At 40.0% G+C, this 25,869-nt stretch overlaps 1 protein-coding gene across 23 annotated transcripts in view; it reads left to right on the plus strand.

Moving 5' to 3' along the window:
• The window catches only part of YEATS2 (YEATS domain containing 2), a 103,572-nt gene that overhangs the window by 62,890 nt on the left and 14,813 nt on the right, over positions 1–25,869 (plus strand). For 18 of the 23 annotated variants that reach the window (XR_015162443.1, XR_015162432.1, XR_015162434.1 and 15 more), the window contains 8 exons: positions 4,618–4,876; positions 8,470–8,631; positions 10,613–10,785; positions 11,583–11,741; positions 15,031–15,207; positions 18,636–18,822; positions 24,977–25,105; positions 25,638–25,736. Coding sequence is in view for 16 of the 23 variants with exons in the window: in XM_086396240.1 (XP_086252366.1) it covers positions 4,618–4,876; positions 8,470–8,631; positions 10,613–10,785; positions 11,583–11,741; positions 15,031–15,207; positions 18,636–18,822; positions 24,977–25,105; positions 25,638–25,736 (1,345 nt within the window). In the remaining 7 variants the exon portion in view is untranslated. Of the gene's footprint in view, positions 1–4,617; positions 4,877–8,469; positions 8,632–10,612; positions 10,786–11,582; positions 11,742–12,377; positions 12,438–15,030; positions 15,208–18,635; positions 18,823–24,976; positions 25,106–25,637; positions 25,737–25,869 lie in introns of those variants that run through there. The other 5 variants (XR_015162451.1, XR_015162456.1, XR_015162462.1 and 2 more) reach the window with 2 other exon arrangements.

Consider the following 25,869-nt stretch of genomic DNA (forward strand, 5'->3'; position numbering starts at 1 on the left):
GTGGCTCTAAGAGGTTAAGCAACTCCCTTATGAGCATACAGCTATTATAAGTGACAGAGAATTTGAACCCAGGTCTAGTGACTCCAAAACTCCCCATTCTGGACCTGTTAAAATTTGGGGCTATTGTCTGTAACCTCAGCATGCTTTTAGAACATCCAGAGTTAAAATTATTTCACTTAATTTAGGGCAGATATATCCTAAAGCTATTACAAGTATTATGTGAAGTGCTTGCTTTTCAACTTTAAAATAGGAAAAGGTTTTAGATATTTTGGTTAGTCTAGATAGCTGCATGTAAATTGAGTTAAAAATTCATAGTGTTATAGTTGGTTCTAAAATCTGTAAGAGTTCATTAACTACTTTGCCAGACTTACCTGCTTATAAGACTCAACTGATGATTAAGAATGTATAGATACTGAGGCCCCCACCTCAGACTTACTGATCAGAACTTCTTGGGGGCCCTGGGAGTTTGGATTTTTAACAAGCTCTCCTGTTGACTCATATGATCAGGCACATTTAGGAACCATAGAGCTACAGCATCAAATCTGACTTGGGGGTTTCCATAGGCAGAATCACTAAAACAGGCAACCCCCAGCTAGTTCCTGATGCTTCTTCCGTTGTTTTGGCCTCAGGGATAAGCATTCTGTCCAGATTCCTTTTGTGAATCAGTTATTGTCATCTGGTCTTTGTACTCAGATATGTCCTATATGTTGTTTAAAATCTGTTTTGGTTCACCTAGAAATACATGGTATTTCTGATTTGGGTTTTGAATCATTATAGCATTGCTCTTTGTCCTCAGAAACTCTGAGAAGTTTCCACTTTTTGCTACTTTTGTATTTTGCAAATCTGTTCACCCAGTAATATTGGCTTTCTTGTCACATTGCCACCTACCTAATGGCAAGGTAGGACCAAGAGAAAGTGGATGATGCATTTGTGCTAGAATAAAACCATGCCTTGAATAAAATGTAAAGGCACCTGATAAGAAAAGCCACAGAAGTGTGAAAAAATTGCAGAGAAGCAGCAGAACATGAGAAAAGACATCTATTCCAGAAATTTAGTACCTGCTTTAGACTCAAGATAAGAAGCTGTGTGTACATACAAGCTGTCCCTCTTATTGCTGAGGTGCAGTGAGAGAAAGCAAGCCCGAAGACAGAAGGGTGAACAGAATAGTACTCTTAATTTCCACACAGCTTTGGCACAATAGAAATAACAGCTTAGTTTTTTTTATAGAGATAGAGGTGCTGATTTTGACACGAAAGAGACAGCTAAGGAATTGGTGGTTCACATGAGAAAGAAGGAAGCAGTGTGGTTTAGTTAAAACAGCATGAGCTTTGTAGATGGACAGGGAGGCCTGGCGTGCTGCGATTCATGGGGTCGCAAAGAGTCGGACACAACTGAGCAACTGATCTGATCTGATCTGACACACTTAGATCTCAGCCGCTTATTACTTGTGTGAACTGGGCAGATTCATCTCTCTGAACCTTGTTTTTTTATCTAATAAAAGGGAACGTTACCCTTTCTTTGCCTTTCAGTGCTGTAGGAGAATTAGAGATCATTGTATATAGAGTACCTCACACAGCAGGTGCTAAATCAGTGATGGCATATAATGTTATGTGAGATACAGTGTGTGAGTACCATGGAATAGTTGCTGTCATTGAGAACTAAATCGTAAGTGGCTGTATTTTTCAGTGTCTGGAGGGAAAGTCACATATGTGAATCCTCAGCGTCAGGTTGCTAGTTTCTGACTTGCAGAGGTCTGTACAGTGCACAGGGAGGGCAGGAATAAAAACACCGAATCAAAGCATGAATCAGAGTTAAGTGTTTATAACAGTACAGAACAAAGGTGAAACTGCTTTGTGAAACTGTTGATAGGAGGAAACATGGAAAGCAGAGACAAGTGTTGTGGGACGGGAAGAAGAGAACATTTGGTAAGTGATTTCAGGCTCTAGGCCAAAATGTTGAGGTGGTTGGTTTTTTTTTTTCTTTTTCTTTTAAGCTAGTTTGGGGCTACAGTGTCCTACGTAAGAGACTTAGCTGTGGTGTCATAGACATAAACCCTGCATAGGGCTTTCCCCAGTAGAATGCCAGGCGTCCTCATTCTCCTCAGTGTTTTAGAATAAAGGAAGGGAAGTTCGTCTTGTGAGTGGTTTGTTCTTAATGTACAGGCTCTGCTAATAAAAACTGCCCTCTTGTGGCCAACATGGTGATGTTTTATTTGGCTTTTGGAGAGATTAGGTACATCATATTCTGGACATTTTGAAGCAGTTGAGTATGAGGATAGAGGCTGGCACAAGGAGAGAAAAGCAAGCCAGATGCATGGGATTTGGGAGAAAAATTAAAATACGTGCATGTGTGTATTATTTTCCTTTTTTTTTATATTGAAGTATAGTTTGTGTACAGTACTATATGTTACTGGTGTACAGTGTAGTGATTCACAATTTTTAAATGTTATACTCTCTTTATACTTATAAAATATTGACTGTATTCCCTGTGTTGTACAGTATACCCTTGTAGCTTATTTTATACCTAATAGTTTGTACGTCTTAATCCTCTATCCCTGTACTGCCCCTCCTTCCTTTCCCCACTGGTAACTACTAGTTCATTCTATCTATGAGTCTACTTCTTTTTTGTTATATTCACTAGTTGTATTTTTTTATATTCCACATGTAAGTGGTATCATATGCATATATTATTTTCCTTTTAGATCTTTGTTTTCTTTGTTAATTTAGGAACATGAAAATATATGTAATTTAGCTTAGTCAGTGGATTATTAAATGTGATATATTTTGTAAATGTAAAGACAGACGTCTTAGGAAAAAAGTTCAACTACTAGAACAGACATTCCCAAACCAGAAGCTTAAATAAGCTTATTTCTCTCACACATATAAGACCAGTAGGTAGTTCTGGTGTGTGGTCCCACAGTCCTCAAGAATATAGACTCTATCCTGTTTCTCTGTCATTTTCAGCATTTGGTTTTCGTCCTGTGGCCACTTCACCTCATGCCACCAAGTTCACGTTTCTGGTCAGCAGGAAGAGGGAAGGGGAAGGGGTTTTAGGGAGAGCGGAACTGAAGAGTCGCACACACCACTTCTGTTCCTATCCCTTTAGCCAGAAAGGAGATGTCAAACCTGGATGTGAAGGAACTGGAAAATAGTATTCTGTGTGGCCATGACCATGCCTGAAAATTGGAGGTTCTACTACTGTGAGAGAGAAGCAAAGAATAGATATTGGGGTTCAGCTGGGATATATTCCTAAAAGGAGAACTGCTTTAATAGGGTAAATTTTCAGCTTTAGTATATCCCAGTACCCTCTGGAGTGGCTGGACAAATTTATCTTTCTACCAGCAGTGAACAAAAGTTCCTGTCTCCCCATATCCTCTAGCCAGTTCTTGGTATCATCAGGCTTTAAAACTTTCCCCTCCAATCTGATGGTTGAAAAGTACTTTCTTCTTTAACTTTTTAGCTTTTAGGAGGTAGATCTTTTGCTATTCTTATAACCTTATAGAAGTCTTTTCATCTAGTTTCTGGTGAAGTCTTTTTATAAAATAAAGAATTGGGGAGTGGGAAACACTGCCCCAGTTTTCCATTAATTAAGTTGTTCCTTCTAATTGAAAATCCTACTATTGACCTTGTTTTAAAAGAGCTCCAAAGTATTTTCTTACTTGAAAGAGTTTATAGTCTTTTCAGGACAATGTATTTCTAATTTTCATTGTTTGGTGCTGGAACCTTTTTTTTTAAAAATTGAATTAAATGTCTTTCTAGCTTACACTTTTTCTTTTTTAACTGAATGTTTACCTTTAAGGAAAGAAAAGATTAGAGGGTATAGAAAAAGATAACTTTTCTTAAAAATCAGTTGGAAGAGGTGTCACGTGTTATGCCATATAATGAATGACATTAATTTCTAGATGTTCTAATGATGAAGAAATAATTGCTTCAGAGAAAGCACAGAAGGAATTAATGAAGATGTGATATTTAAAAGTATATAGTGGAATTTATACTTTATATATGAAAGTGTTTATTGCAGTTTTCATAATATTAAGTTTAAAGTTACCTAAATAGTGACACAGCAGTGAAATATTTACTTAGATTATGGTATATCTATTCTAATACATTATTTTTTGGTCACCTAAAAATGTTTTTGAAAAACAATAGCATTGGAAATCCCTGTAATATGATGTTAAATTTAAAAATTATAAAACTATATATATCCTAATCTTTGTTTTCAAAATGTACATTAAAAAGAATCAGAAGTAAATAAATACTGCATTAAAAATATTAGGAGATTATTTCAAGGTAAGTAGAGTTTTATTTTTTCCTTTTTATTTCTGTTTGTCCTAAGTTTTTTTTTAACATATACTACTTTTTATAATTAAAGTTAGTTATAGATAGTAGCTGGAGTTAAGACAAAAGCTATACCAGTTTATTGTAATAACATACAGATTGTGAGAAATACTGCTGTTCGCATCATAGATAGCATTCCTAGACAACTGAATTAGACAGTATATGTGTTGTGTCTAGGAGTTTGCTTTGTTATTTGCTGAAACAAGAGTGACTGTACTGTTTTAAAACCTTGAAGGAGTATGAGAAGAAGCACTGCTGGATTTTTCTCTGTTTTGAACAGGTTGTTGGGGTGCCAGTCGGGTCTACTCTGCCTTCAACAGTGAAGCAGGCTGTGGCAATCAGTGGTGGTCAGATCCTTGTAGCCAAGGCCAGCTCATCTGTCGCCAAAGCAGTTGGTCCAAAGCAAGTTGTGACGCAAGGAGTTGCCAAGGCAATTGTGAGTGGAGGTGGAGGAACCATTGTCGCTCAGCCAGTGCAGACATTAACCAAGGCTCAGGTCACTGCTGCTGGCCCTCAGAAGAGTGGATCCCAGGGTTCAGGTACTGATACTAATTGAGGGCCCTTTCAACAACAGCCCCTTCCAAAATCCTCTGTGCTAGTGATTTTATTTGCTATTTGGTTCTCTCTAGGAAAACTTAGTAGGTTGAAGTTGTAAGGAGTTTTATAAAGACATGTTAATCTTTTTCATGTAACATTTTACATAGAGATCTATAATGCTTCTGCTTTAAGGTATGTGTGTGTGAGAGGGAGATAAAAAACAGTTGAAATAGAGTATATTTCTTGATACTGCTTTCTTGATACTGCTTTCAAGTCTGAAGAATAATTCTCATTTGTCCTCATTTCCACTTTGGGTTCTATTTCAGATTTAAGATCTTGGTATGTTCATTTGCCAGCAGCATTTGGAGATGTTTGACTAAAGCATTCTCTACTAAATAAAAGTTTCAACACTTTGAATGTTTTAGTCCTTGATGTGTTATTTCTGTGAGGGCAGGAAGAAATATACTTAAGGCATTTGATATGTACTCATTTTTGATGAGACTAAAGAGTGGTTGCTGTGAGTTGGGAGGATAGAAGGGTAGTGAATGTCCAAAATGAAGATTTCAGAGATGACGGATTGCTACTGATGACAGAGTTCATTTGTGGCATTAAAAATGAGTGTTTGACCTATGGCTGATTCATATTGATGTTTGGTAGAAACCAGCACAATACTATGAAGCAATTATCCTTCAATTAAAAATAAATAAATTAAAAAAGAAAAATGAATGTTTGAGATGGACTGGAGAAGTGATCTTTGGAGTTTGGAAGATATAGCACCCCAGAAGGGAGAGAATTAAATAAGTCTTCTACAGTGCTGTCACTGAGAATGATTATCTTTAGCATAGAGCACAGTACTTTTGAGTCAGGAGTCTGCCTTCAGCAAATGAGGGGAAGTGACTTGAGAGTTCAGGAAATGAGAGCAGAAAAGAGAGGGAGATATAGCTCAGTAGAAGCCTCAAAGGAGGCAGGACTCTTTCTCCTCCCCTGGAGTGAGCGGTGATAATGGTTTAAAAGCCAAACTGCAGAGCAGAAATGTTCCTCTCCTGGCCCTGCTGCTAAGTCACTTCAGTTGTGTCCGACTCTTTGCGACCCCATAGACGGCAGCCCACCAGGCTCCCCCATCCCTGGGATTCTCCAGGCAAGAACACTGGAGTGGGCTGCCATTTCTTTCTCCAATGCATGAAAGTGAAAAGTGAAAGTGAAGTTGCTCAGTCGTGTCCGACTCTTAGCGACCCCGTGGACTGCAGCCCACCAGGCTCCTCCGTCCATGGGATTTTCTAGGCAAGAGTACTGGAGTGGGGTGCCATTGCCTTCTCCCCCCTGGCCCTAGACCTCAGATATTGAGGTAAAACAGAAAATAGCTAGGGGATTCCTGGGGATGTCTTATTTTCAGAGGGCTTACAGTTTTAATTACCACAAAAAGAATGTTCAAGGAGGCTAAGGTTCTAGAAGGTGTAAGGATCTCAGCATGAATTCCTGGGGTTAGGGGCATAGTGAGAAAGTGAAGGAAGAAAGGATGAGGGGATGGGTTCAGATCAGGGACCTTGAGCCCCGTGGGGACGGGCTCTGGGTGTGTGTGGTAGAGAGGTTTGCGGTTCTGATGTGGTTGCTATGCATAGTGATTTAAGATGAGATTAGTTCTGGTCATAACGGAGAGAGATGGCCCTCAGTTCAGTCTCAGTTCCTGGTTATTTGGGGCAACTTCCAGGGTTCCTGCCTCCCAAAGCTTTGCATAGTGAAGTGGTGATGAGAAGAATACTCTCCCAGGCAGGAGGAGACAGTGAGCGTCCTTGCCCTGAGGCTGCTCAGGTGGGTGGTTCTGTTGGGTTTGTTTGGTGGAGATTTTTTTTTTATGTATTTTATTTTATTTTTAACTTGACAATATTGTATTGGTTTTGCCATATATCAACATGAATCCACCACAGGTATACACCTGGTGGAGATTCTAATGCAAAGTAACTGCAGAAAGTTTTCATGTTCAGAGGTTTTACAGCCATGTGCACTGAGAAGGAAATTCTAAGTGGTAAGTGAAAGCTGTTTGACATAGGTGAGACTTTTAAAAGATGAATTCTAGTTTCATAGTATATGTGTCAGTAGTTGACTATAGCGTTTTTTAGTTCTTAGGAAGTGAGGGAGACTAAAAGTCTTGTTTCAAATCAGTATATTCAGTGTTACTAGAAATTGACCATAAAGGGGCTTTAAAGAAATGCGAAGGAAATGTTATTTCACATTTGAAATGTGATTATTTCATTAATTGTCTAAACCGTAGTGCTTTTGAGAGTTGAGTCACTATTAATATTTATAGTGGGTGCTGTGTGCTAAGTTGCTTGAGTTGTGTCCAAGTCTTTGCGACCCTATGGGCCATAGCCTGCCAGGCTCCTTTGTCCATGGGATTCTCCAGGCAAGATTACTGGAGTTGGTTGCCAGGCCTTCCTTCAGGGGATCTTCTGACCCAAATCTCTTATATCTCCTGCATTGATTGGCAAATGGGTTCTTTACCACTAGTGCCACCTTGGAAGCCCAAATTATAGTTGGGACACGGGTATAAATTGTAACTGCTTTGGGAAAACCAGGATATATGGTCACCCTATTTATATACAGATATAAACTTCTTTATAGTTTATAGCAGATTCTTCTAGTATGTAAATTTTTTAATTAGCAAGATAATTAAGAACATCAGCCTTTAAAGCATTGTGCATCTAGGACGCAAACTGTAGAGTTGTTTTTTTAATTTATTTTTAATTGAAGGATAATTGCTTTTACAGTATTGGTTTGGTTTTTGCCATACAGCAACATGAATTAGCCATTAAGTGTATATATGTTCCCTTCCTCTTGAACCTCGCTCTCACCTCCCACCCTTTCCCACCCCTCTAGGTGTTACAGAGCCCCAGTTTGGGTTCCCTGAGTCAAACAGCAAATTTCCGTTGGTTGTCTCTTTTACATGTTGTGGTGTACCTGTTTCCATGCTCTCTCTGCATGCTGCCGCCCTCTCATTCCTCAACCTTACCCATGTCAACAAGTCTGTTCTCTACGTCTGCATCTCTATTGCTGCCCTGCACATAGGTTCATCAGTACCATCCTTCTAGATTCCACATATATGTGTTAGTATATGATATTCTTTCTCTTTCTGACTTCTAGGTTCATCCACCTCATTAGAACTGAGTCAAATGCATTCCTTTTTATGGCTGAGTAGTATTCCATTGTATAAATGTACCACAGCTTCTTCATCCATTCATCTGTTGATGGACATCTAAGTTGCTTCCATGTCCCAGCTTTGTAAATAGTACTGCAGTGAATATTGGGGTACATGTGCCTTTTTCAATTTTCATTTCCTCAGGATACATGCCTAGAAGCGGTACTGCTGGGTCATATGGTAGATTTATTCCTAGTTTTTTAAGGAATCTCCAAACCGTCTTCCGTAGTGGCTGTATTGGTTTACATTCCCACCATGTTTGTTAATGTTTTTGAATAGTATTTTATTTTAGAACTAGCATTCTCTAGTTTCAATTTTAGAACTAGCATTGCCTTCAGTTCCAACTTAACTTACTGTTTTTCCTCTTTCTTTTTTTCCCCTTTATTCCCTTCACCATTTTAGTGATGGCAACATTGCAGCTTCCAGCTACTAATTTGGCCAACTTGGCAAACTTGCCTCCTGGCACTAAACTCTACCTTACAACAAACAGCAAGAACCCTTCGGGCAAAGGAAAACTGCTGCTGATCCCTCAGGGAGCCATCCTGCGAGCTACCAACAATGCTAGTGAGTCCATCGTTAAATCATTTGGTCCTTGGGTCTTTGAGTATGTTCACCTCATCCACCAGAGGGGCAGTTCTTACCTGTTTCAGAAAGCATTTTCTTAGCTTTGTTTGTGGTTACATGGTGGCATTTGCCCACATGGATTTAAACCATACAAATATTTTAACTAGCAATGGATTTTTAAAATAATCATAGTCTTGGGAGGTGACACTGTTTTCTTGGATTTGTTTACTGAAGAGTGGGATCAGGAACAAATACACTGAAGAGGTAAGGATGTTGAGGCTGTTTGTGGGAGAAGGCTGAGCTGGAAATAAAGAGGAGTTCTTTCTGTCAGTGGTACCTAAAGACTGGTAACACCAGAGAAGATTGCTGAACCCCTGCTTTTATCTTGAAGGGGATGGGAATAGGATTGGAATCAAATGTCTCTCCTTGCCATTATTTAGATGTGCTGCATCTTAAGTTTGCTAGTTTGGTTAAATTTGCTAGTTTGGGAAATGGCAAGAGAAATACAGGCTCAACTTTAGTGTATAAGATGTAAAGCCCCAAGGAAATTAGATGGTTTATACTTATATAAATGGTTTGTACTTATAGACTTATATAAACTTCTGCTTTGACATATAGTGAAAAACAGTTTGGGTGGTGTTGAAAGGGTAAGAGGAATTCTATCTGAGTCAGAAGTATAATTGGTACAGTAATTAGGTTCGTTAGAAATTAGCCACTTGTCAAAATGCAGTGTGTAATTGTAACCAGGCAAGGGCTTGTGTGCCCCTGGTACAGAAAGGCAGTTTCTGACAGGAGGAGTTTGCAGCAGAGTAAGGGTTTATGGCAGGGCACCAAGCAAGCAAGTGGGAAACAAGTCTCAGGTCCACTCCAGCTTGGTCTTTGAGTTTGGGGTTTTCAAAGGGGAAGAACAAAGAAGCCAGGGTTAGTCATCATCTCGTGACATTTCTTAGTCATGGTTTTGGGAGTCAGCATGTCTCTGGTTTATGTTTCTCTGGCCAGGTGGTCCAAGGCTCAGGGGTCTGTTCGCTCATCTTGCCCTGGAGAAACTGAGTTTTTACTTCAGCGATATTATTTGCAACAGCAGTTTTAGTACATGAATGATGTTATTAACAATGGCAGTTTTAGTCTTCTGACTCTGGTTGGTTAATGTTCAGTTAGCACAGGACTGAGGTCAAAGGGGACAAGAAAGGGAATAAAGTTTTGGATAGAGAGATTCATCATAAACTTGGCAGGGAATTTGGTTAAGGGGGACTGAGTTTCAGAAGCTAGTCAACGATTTTGTTTACTGACTGTAATGGGTGATTTCCACTCTCACCCTGGTGTTTTTTCCTCATACATAAGCAGTGATGTATCAAAAACTTAGCTATGTAAGAAAAAGACAATGTAAGTAATCCAAAAATCCATTCAGAGAGCTCCTTAGAGTTTAGTTTTTGTATGTCACCAAAAAGAAAGTAAAAAGGGGTACAAAGGCTTTAAAGTGGAATTTGAAAAGCAAAATAGACTGGAGTCATTATAAATATGAGGAAAGTCAGTTTTTTCCGGAGCAGGGTGAGATGGAAAAGAGAGTACTGTAAAATTACACTAAATTCCAGCAGTTTCACTGAAATTGAATCAGATGCCAGAAAGTTTGGGAGCTCCTCTCTGAGCACATTAGGTGCTGATTAAAAACACTTGGTTAGAAAATGTATCCAACTCAATCTCCCACAGCTAAGCCAGAACACTTGCAAAGAGAAGTTCTTCATTTCAGTACTCAGAGCTGAACTAGTTGACCTCCATTCAGTCAGAAATAAATATATTTCCATCTTCTGCACCCGGAAATTCTCACTCTTGTCACAGAAGTCTGTATCACCAAAAAAGGAGGAAAGAAGGAAAGGGGAGGAATGCAGCCATTGTGACAACATTGCTCTGGGCTCATCTGTTTTCTCTGTTAAGGCTTCTCTTAGTATTTTTATGACTATGCTGTCATTCGTTGCATTTTCAGACCTCCAATCTGGCTCAGCTGGCAGCAGCAGCGGCGGCAGCAGTAGTGGTGGGGGAGGCGGTGGCAGCAGTGGAGCAACAGGAGGAACCGGTGGAGCCCAGAACCCTGCTGGCCCTGGAGGGATATCCCAGCATCTGACGTACACATCCTACATCCTCAAGCAAACCCCTCAGGTATGGTCATTTGTCACTGGTACCTTCTACATCACCTAGTTATTTATAATGACTGCTTTTAATTGTAGTGGATTTACCTTTACAACTCTGGAATCAGGGGGGTCAGTACTATTAATAACATTTTAGCCATGTTACAAATTTGTATTATTTGGGGCTTGCTGTGTTTTGAGAGAAAAGCAAGTAGAGATTCAGAAAGACTTAAGTAACTTATCCAGGATCTCTCTGCTGAGCTAGTTGGTAGAATTTGGGTTTAAACCCAGGTCTTCGTGAGAGATATTTGCTGTGCTGTTGCCTCTCATGGGTTTGGAATAGTATTGGTGTATAGTTGAAATTTTTCTCTTAGACGGGAGTAACCAGATAGTACCAAGTTATGGTTTGGAGTTAACATTGGATTCAAGGTTAGGGACAGGTTTCTGCCATCTTGTTTTCCCTTAATCCTTTCTTTCCCCTCTTTCTTGGCTCCTCTTTCTTTCTTTCTTGGCTCCTTTCCAAGTAAGGGAAAAGAATTTTGGTTCCAGGTTCTTAGTAAGAAGGCAGATGGTTATCAGTCTGAATGGTTAAATCCAGTTGTGAGGACTAGATTGTAAAACTTGAGCTTCCAACAGCCTGCTCTGTAACTCAAGTGCAAAGTTTGACAAGTAGGGATAGCTCTTGGTAGTGACACTGAGATCAGAGCTGTTCTGTTTGTTTTGATGAGTAGTAGAAATGAAGGGGAGCATTGTTATAATATGGGACCTTGTGATTTAAAGTCATTTGAACTTAACAAATTACTGATCAGGTCTTTGTTTGTAACTTAGGGCACATTTTTAGTTGGCCAGCCATCACCCCAGACATCTGGGAAACAGCTGACTACGGGGTCAGTGGTCCAAGGAACACTGGGAGTCAGCACATCTTCTGCACAAGGACAGCAGACATTAAAAGTCATCTCTGGACAAAAAACCACTTTGTTTACCCAGGTAAATGCACACTCACACACATTCCAAATACGTAGTAGTTATGGCATTTATTTTTTTGGGGGGGTGTTAGTTCTAAAAGGTCTTGTAGGTCTTCATAGAACCATTTAACTTCAGCTTCTTCAGCATTACTGGTTGGGGCATAGACTTGGATTACAGAGGATGAGATGGCTGGATGGCATCACTGACTCGATGGACGTGAGTCTGAGTGAACTCTGGGAGTTGGTGACGGACAGGGAGGCCTGGCGTGCTGCGATTCATGGGGTCGCAAAGAGTCGGACATGACTGAACAACTGAACTGAACTGAACTGACGGCATTTATTTAAATGTTACAGCTTGTTTCTTTCCACAGAGAAATTATAGTTACCTAAGAGAATAGGTGATAAAATAGTATAGAATAATAAGAATAAAATATCAAAATTTGCAGAAATATAAGTAGAATGAGAAGATGAGACCAGAGAGTTATTTAGAAATGCAAACAGTACTGTCTTGTATATTTGATAAAATTTGCCAAAGTTAAATAAGATGATCAGTTGTAAAATTCACACTACTTGTGAGAGGAATTAAAATAACCACATAATATTTTCTTAGAAGAAACAAAGATTTTCTTGACCCTTCATTCTAAAAATTTCTCTGCAGGGACTTTGTATCGGAGATTCTGAATAGTGTTACAGGTTGTTTCAGCCACACTATCCATATTGTAAGTAAATGCTATAGGAAGCTTGGTGTATGTTTCTGTAGCTTCTTTAGTATAGGTGGAAGAGTAATGACAGAGAATTTTGACTGGGCGAGGGGTATCGTAATCATCTGTAGGAGAATCTACAGCTAAATTTCAAAGACTTAACAGATGAAATAAAGTGTAGAAGGTATAGACAGTGTGACGCCATTTTTAACAAATAAAGCACTTTTTATGTCTGTGTAGGTCAGCAGTTCTCAAAGCACATCAGATTTTTGTCACATGCTTTTTCTCTGTCTATTGAGAGGATCATATGGTTTTTCTTTTTTTTTTTTAATTTGTTAAGTGAATCATCGATATTTCAAATTTAAAACAACCATGCGTTCCTAGAGTGAAACCTACTTGGTTGTGATATTTTCAAATACTCTTTCAAAGTATTGTTGAATTTGATTTAGTAACATTTTGTCTAGAATTTTCCCAAGGAATATTGGTCAGTAATTTTCATTGTAATTTCTCTCTGATTTTGGTATCAGAGTAGTGCTGACCTCATAAAATGAGTTGGAAACTTCTCCATCCTTTTCACTTTTTGGAGAAGAATTTATGTCAACTTGGTATTATTTCTTAACTATTCAGAGTACACCAGTGAAACTGTAGTGGCCTGGAGCTTTTCTAATTGGGAAGGTGTTAATCTGCAGTTCCAATTTATTTAACACATATGACTGACTGTTCAGGTTATTTAGTCTTAAGGAGATGTGTTAGTTTATATCCTTAAAGGAATTGGTTTATTACATCTGTGTGTGTGTTTGTGTGTATATTAGTCGCTCAGCCGTGTGCGACTCTGTGACCCCATGGACTGTAGCCCACCAGGCTCCTCTGTCCATGGGATTCTCCAGGCAAGAATACTGGAGTGGGTTGCCATTCCCTTCTCCAGGGGATCTTTCCAACCCAGAGATTGAACCTGTGTCTCCTGCATTGCAGGCAGATACTTTACCGTGGAGCCATCAGAGAAGCCCTTTATTACATCTAAGTAGTTGAATTTCTTGAAACAAACTAGTTCATGATTTTCCCTCATTATCCTTTTAATGTCTGTAGGCTATTTAGTGATGTCCCCCTTTTCATTCTGGACTTTGATAATTACATATCTTCTCTTTTTTCTTGATCAGTCTAGTTAGAAGGTTTATCAGTTTTGTTGATCTTTTCAGATTACCAGCATTTGGTTTCCTTGAGTGTTGAATTCCCTTTGATCAGATGCTCTTTGCTATGTTAAACAGATATGAGGCTCCAGAATTCTTTAGGCAGTTCTTTAAAATCTTAGCAAATTTCTTCTAATCTGCTCATGTTGCACCCTATGCAGTGACTTTCTTTTTTTGTTCTGCCACAGCTAAGACCTTTGCTGTTGCTTTTTACTAAGGTATAATTTGCATTGAATAATGCGCACATCACAGTGTACTGCTCAGTGAGTTGGATGGATGTCTGTGCTCTTCCAAGCCTATCCCAGTCACGCTTCAGAGCATTTCCATCACTCTAAAACATAACCTTCATTTCTCATTCCACTTTTTTCTGTTACCATTTTTCTATTTCTGTTACCAGAGCAGCTTTTGTCTGTTCTTGAGCTTCATATCAATTATAGTTTTTTTTAGCTTCTGTTGTTGAACAGAGTGTTTTTGAGATTTATCCATGTGTGTATTGATTTTTGATTTTTGATTCTTGAATAATGTTTTGTTGCTTGACTCTACTCTCCTATTGATGGATACTTAGATTATTTCCAGGTTTTGACTTATGAATGATACTGTTATGAGCATTCTTATACAGATCATTTGTATAGTAGAATAGCTAGGTCATGGGGTAAATATAAGAAACTGATGGATAGTTTTATATCTGTCATTATCAAAGTGGTTGTACCATTTGATTCTCCCATGAGTAATGTGGGAGAGTTCTAGTTACTGTACATCCTCACAACAGAGTATCATCATTCTTTTAAATTTTAGCCATTTTTGTGAGTATGAAGTGATATCCCATTGTGATTTTAATTTGCGTGAGACCCCGATATAGATTAATGTCATGATTGCTTCTTCTGGATTCTAGTCATGACTCCATGCAATAATTTAACCAACCTGCAAAACTGAAAATGCTTACTCATGCCTTTTATAGAAAAAGTTTGCTGAACCCTGACTTAAACCTCTAAAACTATAATTTGTTGAATGAGTCTCAAAAGCTAAATGCTATGCCTGTACTAGCACCATTAAATTACCCATTTAAATCTAGCCCTTGATTAGATTTTCATGTCTAAACATTATGTGTTACATTTAGGAGCACTTTGGGCTCAGGTTTTTAATAACAAATGTCTCCTACCTTTGAAGGCACAGTTGCCAAACAGGGACTTGCAAATACATTCATTTACTTGGTCTACATCAGGGATAAAGGAACGTTTGTATTAAAAGGTCATAAACTTGAGAGTTTGTTGGAAAGTACACAAATAAATACTTCATATAGTTTTGATTAGCAAGGCTTTCTTGGGGATGTGTTGGGGGTTGGGGGGCGGATATATAGGTAAAGATTGAATTGTGCCTGTTAACCAGGGTAACATTATTACTCCAACCTGTTTTGTTTCTGCAGGCAGCCCCAGGGGGACAGGCATCTCTAATGAAAATATCTGATAGCACCTTGAAGTCTGTACCAGCCACGTCCCAGCTCTCAAAGCCTGGAACCACAATGCTGAGAGTTGCAGGAGGGGTTATCACAACTGCCACTTCCCCAGCTGTAGCCCTCTCAGCAAATGGGCCTGCACAACAGGTGAGAAGTAGTACGATAGTGGAAAATCATAATGAAGCATAAAATCAGTTAAAAAAACACACACAACATAAGCTAGTCATCAGGCACACTAATGGGCACTCTAATTGCTCTTTTTAAAAAAAATTCAAATATTCACATACCACAAAATTCACCATTTTAAAGTATACAGTTCAGTGGTTTTTATTCTCAGGGTTGTATAACCATCAGTTCAGTTCAGTTCAGTCGCTCAGTCGTGTCCGACTCTTTGCGACCCCATGAATTGCAGCATGCCAGGCCTCCCTGTCCATCACCAACTCCTGGAGTTCACTCAGACTCACGTCCATCGAGTCAGTGATGCCATCCAGCCATCTCATCCTCTGTCGTCCCCTTCGATCACTTCTATCTAATTCTAGAACTTTTTGTTTTTATTACTCCAAAAAGAAACTTAGTACCCAGTAGTAGTCACTCCCATTTCCTTCCTCCTTCTTCCAAGTCTTAGGCAGCTTCTAATCTACTTTCTTGTGACCGGCTTTTTTTGCTTAGCATAATTTCAAGGTTCATATATTTTATAGCATGTGTTAGTACTTATTCCTTTTTATAGCCGAATAATACTCAGTGTTATGGATTTTGTTTCTCCATTCATCAGTTAGTGGATATTTGGGCTGTTTTCCCCTTTTGATTATAATGATTAATGGTGCCATGAACATTTGTGTACAAGTTTTATGTTGCAGGCGGATTCTTTACCAGCTGAGCCATGAGGGAAGCCCTTTTATATAATCCTGTGTTTTCATTTATCTTGTCTTTATACCTAGGAAGGAATTGCTAAATGATATAGTAACTACATTTAACATTTTGAAGAACTACTAAACTGGTTTCCCAAGCAGCTGCACTGTTTTAGAGTCCCACCAGCAATGTATGAGGGTTCAAAGTTTTTCCAGTCTTTGCTGATAATTGTCCATGTTTGTTGTTTTTGTTTGGAGCTTTTGTTTGTTTGTTTCAGCAATTGTAGTGGGTGTGAAGTGGTATTTCACTGTGGTTTTGATATCCATTTCCCTGATGGCTAGTGATATTGTGCATCTTTTCACATACTTACTGGCCATTTGTATATTCTCTTTGGAGAAATGTCTATTCAGGTCCTTTACCCATTATTTGGTTGGGTTATTTACTCTCTTTCTGTTACTGAGTTGTAGGAACTCTTTGTATATTCTAGATACAAGTCTTTTACCAGATTTGCAAAAATTTTCTCCTTTCTTATCTGTCTTTTCACTTTCTTGAATCACAAAACTAACTTTGATGAAGTCCTATTTACCTGTTTTCTTTTTAATAGAGTTTTAAAAAAATAATTTTTATTATTTATTTTTGGCTGTGCTGAGTCTTCATTGCTGTACAGGCTTTTCTCTTGTTGTGGAGAGCAGGGGGTTACTCTCTGGTTGCGGTGCATGGGCTTATCATTGTGGCCTCTCTTGTTATGGAGTGCAGGTTCTAGGGCACATGGGCTCAGTAGTTGTGGGTCCTGGGCTCTAGTTCATGGGCTCTAGTGCATGGGCTGAAGAGTTGTGGCCATGCTCGCAGGTTTAGTTGTTTTGTGGCATGTGGCATCTTCCTGGATCAGGGATTGAACCCATGTCTCCTGCATTGACAGGCAGATTCTTTGCACTGGGTCTTGGTTGCTGCAGATGGGCTTTCCCTAGTGGTGGCAAGCAGGGGCTACTCTTTGTTGCAGTGTGTGGGCTCCTCATTGCAGTGGTTTCACTTGTTGCAGAGCACAGGCCTTGGGTGCACAGGCTCACTGGTTGTGGTGTGTGACTCTAGAGCACGCAGACCCCAGTAGTTGCAGCTTGCAGGTCAGTAGTGGTGGCACACTGGCTCAGTTGCTTCATGGCATGTGGAATCCTCCTGGACCAGGGATCAAACCCATGTTCCCTGCATTGGCAGGTGGATTCCTATCCACTGCACCACCAGGGAAGTCCCCTATCAGTTTTTCTTTCATTGCTTATGTTTATGCTAGTAAAAAACCATTGCCTAATCCAAAGTCAGAAAATATAAGCCTATGTTTTCTTCTAAGAGTTTTCTAGTTTTGGCCCTTACATTTACCTCTTTGTCCATTTTGAATTAGCCTTTGTATACAGTATGAGATAGGGGGCCAAACTTTATTCTTCTGTTTGTAAGTATCCAGTTGGCCAGCAACATTTGTTGAAAAGTCTGTTTCCCTTTTGAATTGTCTTGACATCCCAAGATGCTCACTTCCCAGGCTTTACACCTCCTGCAACTACTGCTTCTCCTCACATGCCTACTCATACCACTCTACTTTGCAGTTCCTTGAACATACGCTCTTTCTTACCCCTCTGACTTTCTGCATGCTCTCTCCTTCCAGGGAAGACCCTCTTATTTCCCCCTTTTCCTGTCTTCAAGATATCCCTAACGCTCCCAGTTCTCTCCCTCCCATCCCTAGGCTGAAGGAGTGACCCTCTCACTTGTCATGCTGTCTTGTACCCTTGCCTGCCGCAGCCTTCTTCACTGTCTGGTAACCCTCTCCTTGAGGGCTTTTATCTCGGGACCCTAATATTTAACACTGTGCTTTGTATAGATGTTTGTTGAATAATATGACAAACTTTAAAATATTATACTGAGTTTTTAATAAAGTCATACTATTCCATTCTCACATTCTGAGATTATGTCTGATTGCGGGTGATAAGTTGAAATATTGTTTTATCAGTCAGTTCAGTCTCTCAGTCATGTCCGACTCTATGTGACCCCATGGACTGCAGCACGCCAGGCCTCCCTGTCCATCACCAACTCCCGGAGTTTACTCAAACTCATGTCCATTGAGTCGGTGATGCCATCCAACCATCCCATCCTCTGTCGTCCCCTTCTCCTCCCGCCTTCAATCTTTCCCAGCACCAGGGTCTTTTCCAGTGAGTCATTTCTTTGCATCAGGTGGCCAAAGTATTGGAGTTTCATCTTCAGCATCAGTCCTTCCAATGAATATTCAGAATTGATTTCCTTTAGGACTGACTGGTTTGATCTCCTTGTAGCCCAAGGGACTCTCAAAAGTCCTCTCCATCACCACAGTTCAAAAGCCTCAGTTCTTCAGCACTCAGCTTTCTTATAGTTCAGCCCTCACATCCATACATGACTACTGGGAAAACCATAGCCTTGACTAGACGGACCTTATTTTATAAAGTGATAAATAGGTGGTGAATTTCTTAATGTGGTAATCCTAGAATACGTCCTCATTTTGAAATTTTTAAAATGTCCTGGTCCATGAAGTCTGAAAGCATAGGAACTGCCAAACTAAAGAAGCAATTTTTTTACATGGCATGACATTGAATAGGTAGTTAATAACAGCTATTAGCTAATATTTTGGGTGTGCTACATGGCAGTCACTGTTCTAAGTAAGTTACACTACTTTCTTCTTAATTTTTATTGTTTCTGGTTCTATGGTTTAGCAGTCAGAAGGAACAACTCCTGGTTCATCGTCTACTGTGGGTTCTGTCATGAAAACTTCCGGACAGCAGCAAGTGTGTGTGAGCCAGGCCGCTGTGGGATCCTGCAAGGCTCCTGCCCCCTCTGTCATCAGCGCCACGTCCCTGGTGTCCACACCAAACCCCATCTCTGGAAAAGCCACAGTGTCAGGTCAGTTGTATCATCATTTTATTTCCCTTTCCCTTCTTTGGCCTAGAATATTTCTGGAAGCTCCTCAGTTCAGCTCATTTGTGTCCGACTCTTTGCGACCCCATGAATCACAGCACGCCAGGCCTCCCTGTCCATCACCAACTCCTGGAGTTCACTCAGACTCAGATCCATCGAGTTGGTGATGCCATCCAGCCATCGCATCTGTCGTCCCCTTCTCCTCCTGCCCCCAATCCCTCCCAGCATCAGGGTCTTTTCCAGTGAGTCAGCTCTTCACATGAGGTGGCCAAAGTATTGGAGTTTCAGCTTCAGCATCAGTCCTTCCAATGAACACCCAGGACTGATCTCCTTTAGGATGGACTGGTTGGATCTCCTTGCAGTCCAAGGGACTCTCCCCAAAATTTTGTATAATAAATTATTAAAAACCATTAACTTGGAGGCATTTTTCATATAGCTTCTTTCTAGATGAAGTATTATTTAAAATGTAGGTATAAATTTTCAAGTCTGAAATGTTTTTATGGATTGAGTAAGAATTTTTAAGTGATATAGTAAAACTTCAGCCATCTGGAACTCTGGGTATTTCTCATCAGTTTTGAATGGAGCTCATAGCAAAACATCCTACATTTCTTTTTGCTTTCATAAAGTACATAAAATGTAAAATTTTAAACGTAAAGATGTAAATTTTGAGTCCAAGACATGGTTTTTAACAGTAGTTACTGTATTAAGTTGTGTCAGAATGACATGCCTGAGGTTTGGTAAAATGTGTCCTGTCTCCATGCCCATACTGAATGGCCTCAGAAAAGTGTGCCTTTTACTTCTTTGGGTAAGCTAGAGCACAAATCCTGAAGCTGGATTGCCTAATGCTTACCTCATGAAGTTTAAATGCCTAGGGTACTGTCTGACATGTAGTAATGATTATATAAATAATTGCTGCTATTGTCATTTTTAGTATCATCGTTGTTAGTCCACGTTCCCTTACCTACAATTCTGAAATTCAAAAAGCTGTAAAAACCGAAGGTTTGCTTACGGTTGTTGTTCTCCATAACTATTTTAGAGAAAAATCTGACTGCCTTTGATAGGCTATTTATACTACTAAATATAGCCACCTGATGCAAAGGACTGCCGGCTCACTGGAAAGACCCTAATGCTGGGAAAGATTGAGGGCAGAAAGGAGAAGGGGGCAACAGAGGATGAGATGGATAGCATCAGCAACTCAATGGACATGAATTTGAGCAAACTCAGGGAGATAGTGGAGTGCAGAGGGGCATGGCATGCTACATACAGTCCATGGGGTTGCCGAGAGTCAGACATTACTTAGTGACTTAACAATAACATATATCATTTACAGACACATATGTACATACAGAGAAACATACATAAATACATACACATACATATAGTCAACTCATTGGAAAAGACCCTGATGCTGGGAAAGATTGAGGGTGGGAGGAGAAGGGGTCGACATGAGATGGTTGGATGGTATCACTGACTCACTGGACATGAGTTTGAGCAAACCTTGGGATATAATGAAGAACAGGGAAGCTTGGAGTGCTGCAGTTCATGGTGTCTTAAAGCGTTGGACACAACTTAGCAACTAAACAACAACACATGCCCCAGTCCCTTTGCATAAAGATTGTGGATATTCTTCCCTGTTACTGCATATAGTTTGCTAAAATAAAAGCACAGGCTTGTGAGCTCTTCAGTCTAATTAAATCATCTTGACAACACTTGGGTATTTTCAAAACTAACAAAAAAAATTTTGTGGAAATTCTCGTTTATTTTTCCCATGGTTTCTACCTCCCAATTAAAATTGACCAAATTTTTTTTATGAGGGTATTTTTGTTTTTCTTTTTTTTTAAGGCTGAGGAATCCACCTTAAATCCTTTCAGGGAGGCGGTGGCCAGGGGACAGTGGTCTCTTTTGGTTCAACCACTTTGTGCCTGACACGGTCCACAGAAATTGTCTTGCTGAGGGTGGATGCCCTTGTGGCCTGATGCATTCCATGTCCCCCTTATCCTCACATGGCAGTCTTCATGTGGCAGGTGCCTTAATGGCTTCTAAGTGCCTGACCCGTGCCCACACAATATTGGTTGGCCTAGTCCTCAGTTGTAAAGAAGACAAAAGAGAGACCCTTACCCGTTCAGGTGGCAGCTACTGGGGCACAGTGAGCAGTGGGGCCTTTGGAACACACCAGAGGGTAACCCTGGCCAGAGTTCCTCAGTTGCTTCCACAGCACTTGCCTGGTGGCAGAGGGTCCCTATGAGAAAGGAGAAGCGAGGAGGTGGGGGAAGAGACCCCAGGTTCCCTGTACGAGCCACCAGAAATGCCGTGGTCCAAGCACACGTTGGAAAAGAATTTCCAGAGATGAGACAGAATGAGAGGGAAATATAGTTTATTAGAGTGGGAGACACTGTTAGAACAGCGGGCCAGCCCAAGGGAGAACCAACCATGTTGTTATTATCACTAGATTCCATTGTTGTTTAGTTGCTCACTTGTGTCCAACTCTTTGTGACCCCATGGACTACAGCATGTCAGGTTTCCCTGTCCTTGACTGTCTCCTGGATTTTGCTCAAACTCGTGTTCATTGAATTGGTGATGTTATCCAACCACCTCATCCTCTGTTGTCTTCTCCTGCCTTCAGTATTTCCCAGCATCAGGGTCTTTTCCAGTGAGTCAGCAGCCCTTCACATCAGGTGGCCAGTTTTGGAGCTTCAGCATCATTTGTTTCAATGAATATTCAGGGTTGATTTCCTTTAGGATTAACTGATTTGATCTCCTTGCAGTCCAAGGGCCTCTCAGGAGTCTTCTCCAGTCAAAAGCATTAATTCTTTGGTATTCAGCTTTCTTTATGGTCCAACTCTCACATCCATACATGACAACTGGAAAAACCATAGCTTTGATGATATGAACCTTTTTTGGCAAAGTGATGTCTCTACTTTTTAATACGCTATCTTGATTTGTCATAGCTTTTCTTCCAAGGAGCAAGTCTTTTAATTTCGTGATTGCAGTCACCATCCACAGTGATTTTGGAGCCCAAGAAAATAAAGTCTGTCACTATTTCCATTTTTTCCCCATTTATTTACAGTGAGGTGATGGGACCAGATGCCATGATCTTAGCTTTCTGAATGTTGAGTTTTAAGCCAGCTTTTTCACTGTCCTCTTTCACCTTCATCAAGAGGCTCTTTAGTTCCTCTTCGCTTTCTGCCATTAGGATGGTGTCATCTGCATATCTGAGGTTATTGATAGTTCTCCCAGCAGTCTTGATTCCAGCTTGAACTTCATCCAGCCCAACATTTCACACGATGTACTTTGCACATAAGTTCCATTTATGACTCCAAATCAAAACCCTATGTTTCATTTGCTTTTTGGATGGTTAAGTACCAAAACATTAAGGCTCATTTATTTTCCCATGGTTTCTACCCCTCAGTTAAGATTGACCAATTTTTCTTTTATGAGGATTGCTTGTTCTCTGCTAACTGAATGTTTAGAGGTAGTGTATTAGCACTGGAGTAGAAATTATAGAAGTGGAAGGAATTACTATTGTAAGAAATGAATAAGAGACTCATTATTTTCTACTATCCATTAATTTTGTGTGTGTGGATTCTTGTTTTTTTAAATTGAGGTATAAAGGCAATGGCACCCCACTCCAGTACTCTTGCCTGGAAAATCCCATGGACAGAGGAGCCTGGTAGGCTGCAGTCCATGGGGTCGCTAAGAGTTGGACACAACTGAGTGATGTCACTTTCACTTTTCACTTTCATGCATTGGAGAAGGAAATGGCAACCCACTCCAGTGTTCTTGCCTGGAGAATCCCAGGGACAGGGGAGCCTGGTGGGCTGCTGTCTATGGGGTCGCACAGAGTCGGACACGACTGAAGCAACTTAGCAGTAGCATAATCTTGATAATTTTTCAATTAATTTTTTTGTGTGCATTACAAACTATTTTGAACAAGATTCCCATTGTGACTGGAACAGAGTAAGCAAGGGAAAGAGTACTAGGAGGTAAAGTCAGAGTGATGGGGCCAAATCACATAGGGCCTTTGTGGATCATTGTAAAAACATTGATTTTTACTTCAAGAGAAGCCATTGTAGGGGTCTTCCACTAAGGAGTAACATGAGCTGCCTGTATCTTTTAATAAGTCATTGGCTATAGCATTTAGATTAATCTGTGGGGCACAAGATGGAAGCAGGGGACAGACCAAGAAGTAGACACTAAACTAAGAAAGAAACTTTGCTGTATTAGGGACCTCTGGCAATATCAGACTAAAAGGAGTTCCAGAAGTAAACAGAAAAGTTTAGTAATTACATTATCATTGGATTTCTCAGTAGCAGTACTGGAAGCTGGTTTTCAAAATTTTTGCTTTTCAAAATTCTAGAGGGGAATTCTTGTAGTCTAGAGTTCTGCAGTTGGCCCAATCTTTACTAAGTATGAGGGTAGATATTTTCTGACAGGCAGCCTTTCAAATGTATTTTCTAGATTCTGTCTCGGAGCATAATTAAAATATATGTTTCATCAGAGCTAAGAGATGTAGACCAGGAAAAAGGACAAAAATAGAAGGAAGGCAAAGGGAACTCTCAGGGTAGCTATGAAGTATGTTCCACAGCTGAGACCTTGGCCGCAGGCCTAGAAACCAGCAGTCTAGATGGAGCAAGCAGATCAGAGCACCCTGGGAAGGATAGCTCTGACTTTAAAAATGGAAGTGTAAATTATTTAAGAGGTTTGACCATATGGAGGAGAACTCTGTATTTAGGGGGAGGTTTGTAGTGTTTTTGAAGGACATGGGAAGACTTTGGTATGTTGTTGAAAGAGAACTAAATAAGCAGATGAAAAGGAAGAAAATTTTTAACTCCAGAAAATGAAATGGAATCATAGTATCATGGTATTCTTTGGATCAATAGAGGCCATTATTGGAGGAGAGGGAAGATAGGGTCTAAAGCTTATCTACCCTAATAGTCAGTGTGTAGCATTAAAATGTTACATCAAATTGAATCAAGGCCTACAATATACACATTGTTTTAAAAGACCAAAAGGGTTAAAAGTGGATGCTACCTGTGAACAAGATGAAGACAGGGAGGTGGAGCAAAGGATGGCTGTTTTTAGTTATATGCCTTTTAGCCCTTTGTAACTTTTCAACTGATAAGCGTATAGTATAGTATTAAAATAGAAATAAGAATTGTTAAAATATGAAGAAACAGGTAATTGTACTCTTGGGCGGGGGTTGGGGGCACATCTCAGTAACTAACTACTGCTTGACGATCTAACATTCACTGATTCCAGAGAATGATTTTGTTTATTGAAGGCTTTGTTCTTGAAAGTATTTGAGATCCAACTGCATTCCAGTGCCTTGAAGGACCTTTAGCCTCTGTTGGTATTCTTCGGTTTCTCTCACATGCGTTTCCGCTGTTTCTTGTGTACTCTTTCTGTCACTCTTCCACTGGCCCTCTGAATGCCTAGAATAGTTGTATGATGGAAATGGGAGTATGGAAATTGCTTTAAAGCGAAGTAGGAGAGGATGAACCTTTCTAAAATAAGTGGAGACTATCTGGTTTGAAAAATAAAGGCTGCACAAAGATAGGAAACTGTAAGTTCTGGTGAGTACATAGATTGAAGCATTAGATACGTAGAGATGTTGTGAAGGAGATGTAGATAAATTAGGACCAGATTAAAATGGACTCCTTGTGTTTGACTAATTTTGGAAACATCCTCTAGGCAGACCAGAGCCAGAGAAGGTTTTCAAGTAGGAAAATGATAATTATCCAAACCAAAAATACAAAATTTTACATCCAGTTTGTATCACAGCTGTATGTAAAACAAATAAATAGTCATAGAAAACTAACATTGAGAAAAACTATCTCAAAATAATGATACTGGTTGTCTCTGCAGTAGGACTCTGTGGCTTTTTTCTATTATTTCCACTTTTTCAAAAATTTTTGTATTACTTGTGATAGCAGGGTAAAAAATAAATCATTATTGTTGCATCATTGTCTCCTTGAGAAACCTGCTTCATCCATTGCCTCATGCTTCTGGCTCTTTCTTTATGGAAAGAGTACATGTCCTAAGAACATCCTGCTGTGAGAAAATGTGAATGCTAAAGAAGGCAGGAACTTTAAGGAAGCATCTGATCTTCAGCTTGGCCTTATCTTCCAACTTATTTTAGGATTGTTAAAGATTCACTCCAGTCAATCCAATCCCCAGCAGGCTGTCCTGACGATCCCCAGCCAGCTCAAACCACTCAGTGTAAACACGTCTGGAGGTGTGCAGACGATACTGATGCCTGTGAATAAAGGTGAGTCCTTCACCTGTTGGGTGTGGTTGTCTCTAAGTCTCTTTGCCTGGAGGGTGTGTCTGGTGGGAGGGTCTGTCTGCTGGGAAGGTCTGTAGTCCGTCCTTTGGTGGCCACTCCTGCCTTGTACAGCCTGCCCTTGAGCTGTCACCATACTTCCTAGCACCAGCTCTGGGACTGAAAGTAACACCCAAGAGATCCATTGACTTCTAAATAACTGCTCATTTCTAAAGTTGAGCAGGGGAGTAGATCTTAAACATTTATGAGAGTACAGGTCAATTGGGTTTTTACTTTCTGAGGTTAGTGACCAAGCCTGCATTTCCACGGTTGACAATAACAGCTCAGTTACCCTGGTACTAATAGTAAACAGCCCACCTTATAAATCTGTGTAAAGCAAGGACCTTACCATTTCTGTTACACTGAAATTGTTTTTGTGCTAGTCATCTACAGTAGAGCTGTCACCTGGGAGATAGATTATTTTCATTAAAATAATTTATGTATTTCTTATATCCTCCCCTCCTCTTTTGCCTGTTAGTGGTTCAGTCGTTTTCTACCAGCAAATCACCTGCCATTCTGCCTGTGGCTGCCCCAACTCCAGTTGTCCCCAGCTCTGCTCCAGCAGCTGTTACAAAAGGTATGTCATTTCCCACAGTATGTTTGCCCAGAAGTTTTATGCAAGACATTACTATCATAAGACTCCCTTGAATTTCAGCATTCATGAATCAGTCGCTTCAAAAATACGTAGGGTGTTTATATAGAGACTTAAT

This window comes from Bos grunniens, chromosome 1, assembly GCF_055505025.1.
Source record: "Bos grunniens cultivar Pamir isolate PY7600 chromosome 1, Bosgru_T2T1.0, whole genome shotgun sequence".
Taxonomy (NCBI): Eukaryota; Metazoa; Chordata; class Mammalia; order Artiodactyla; family Bovidae; genus Bos; species Bos grunniens.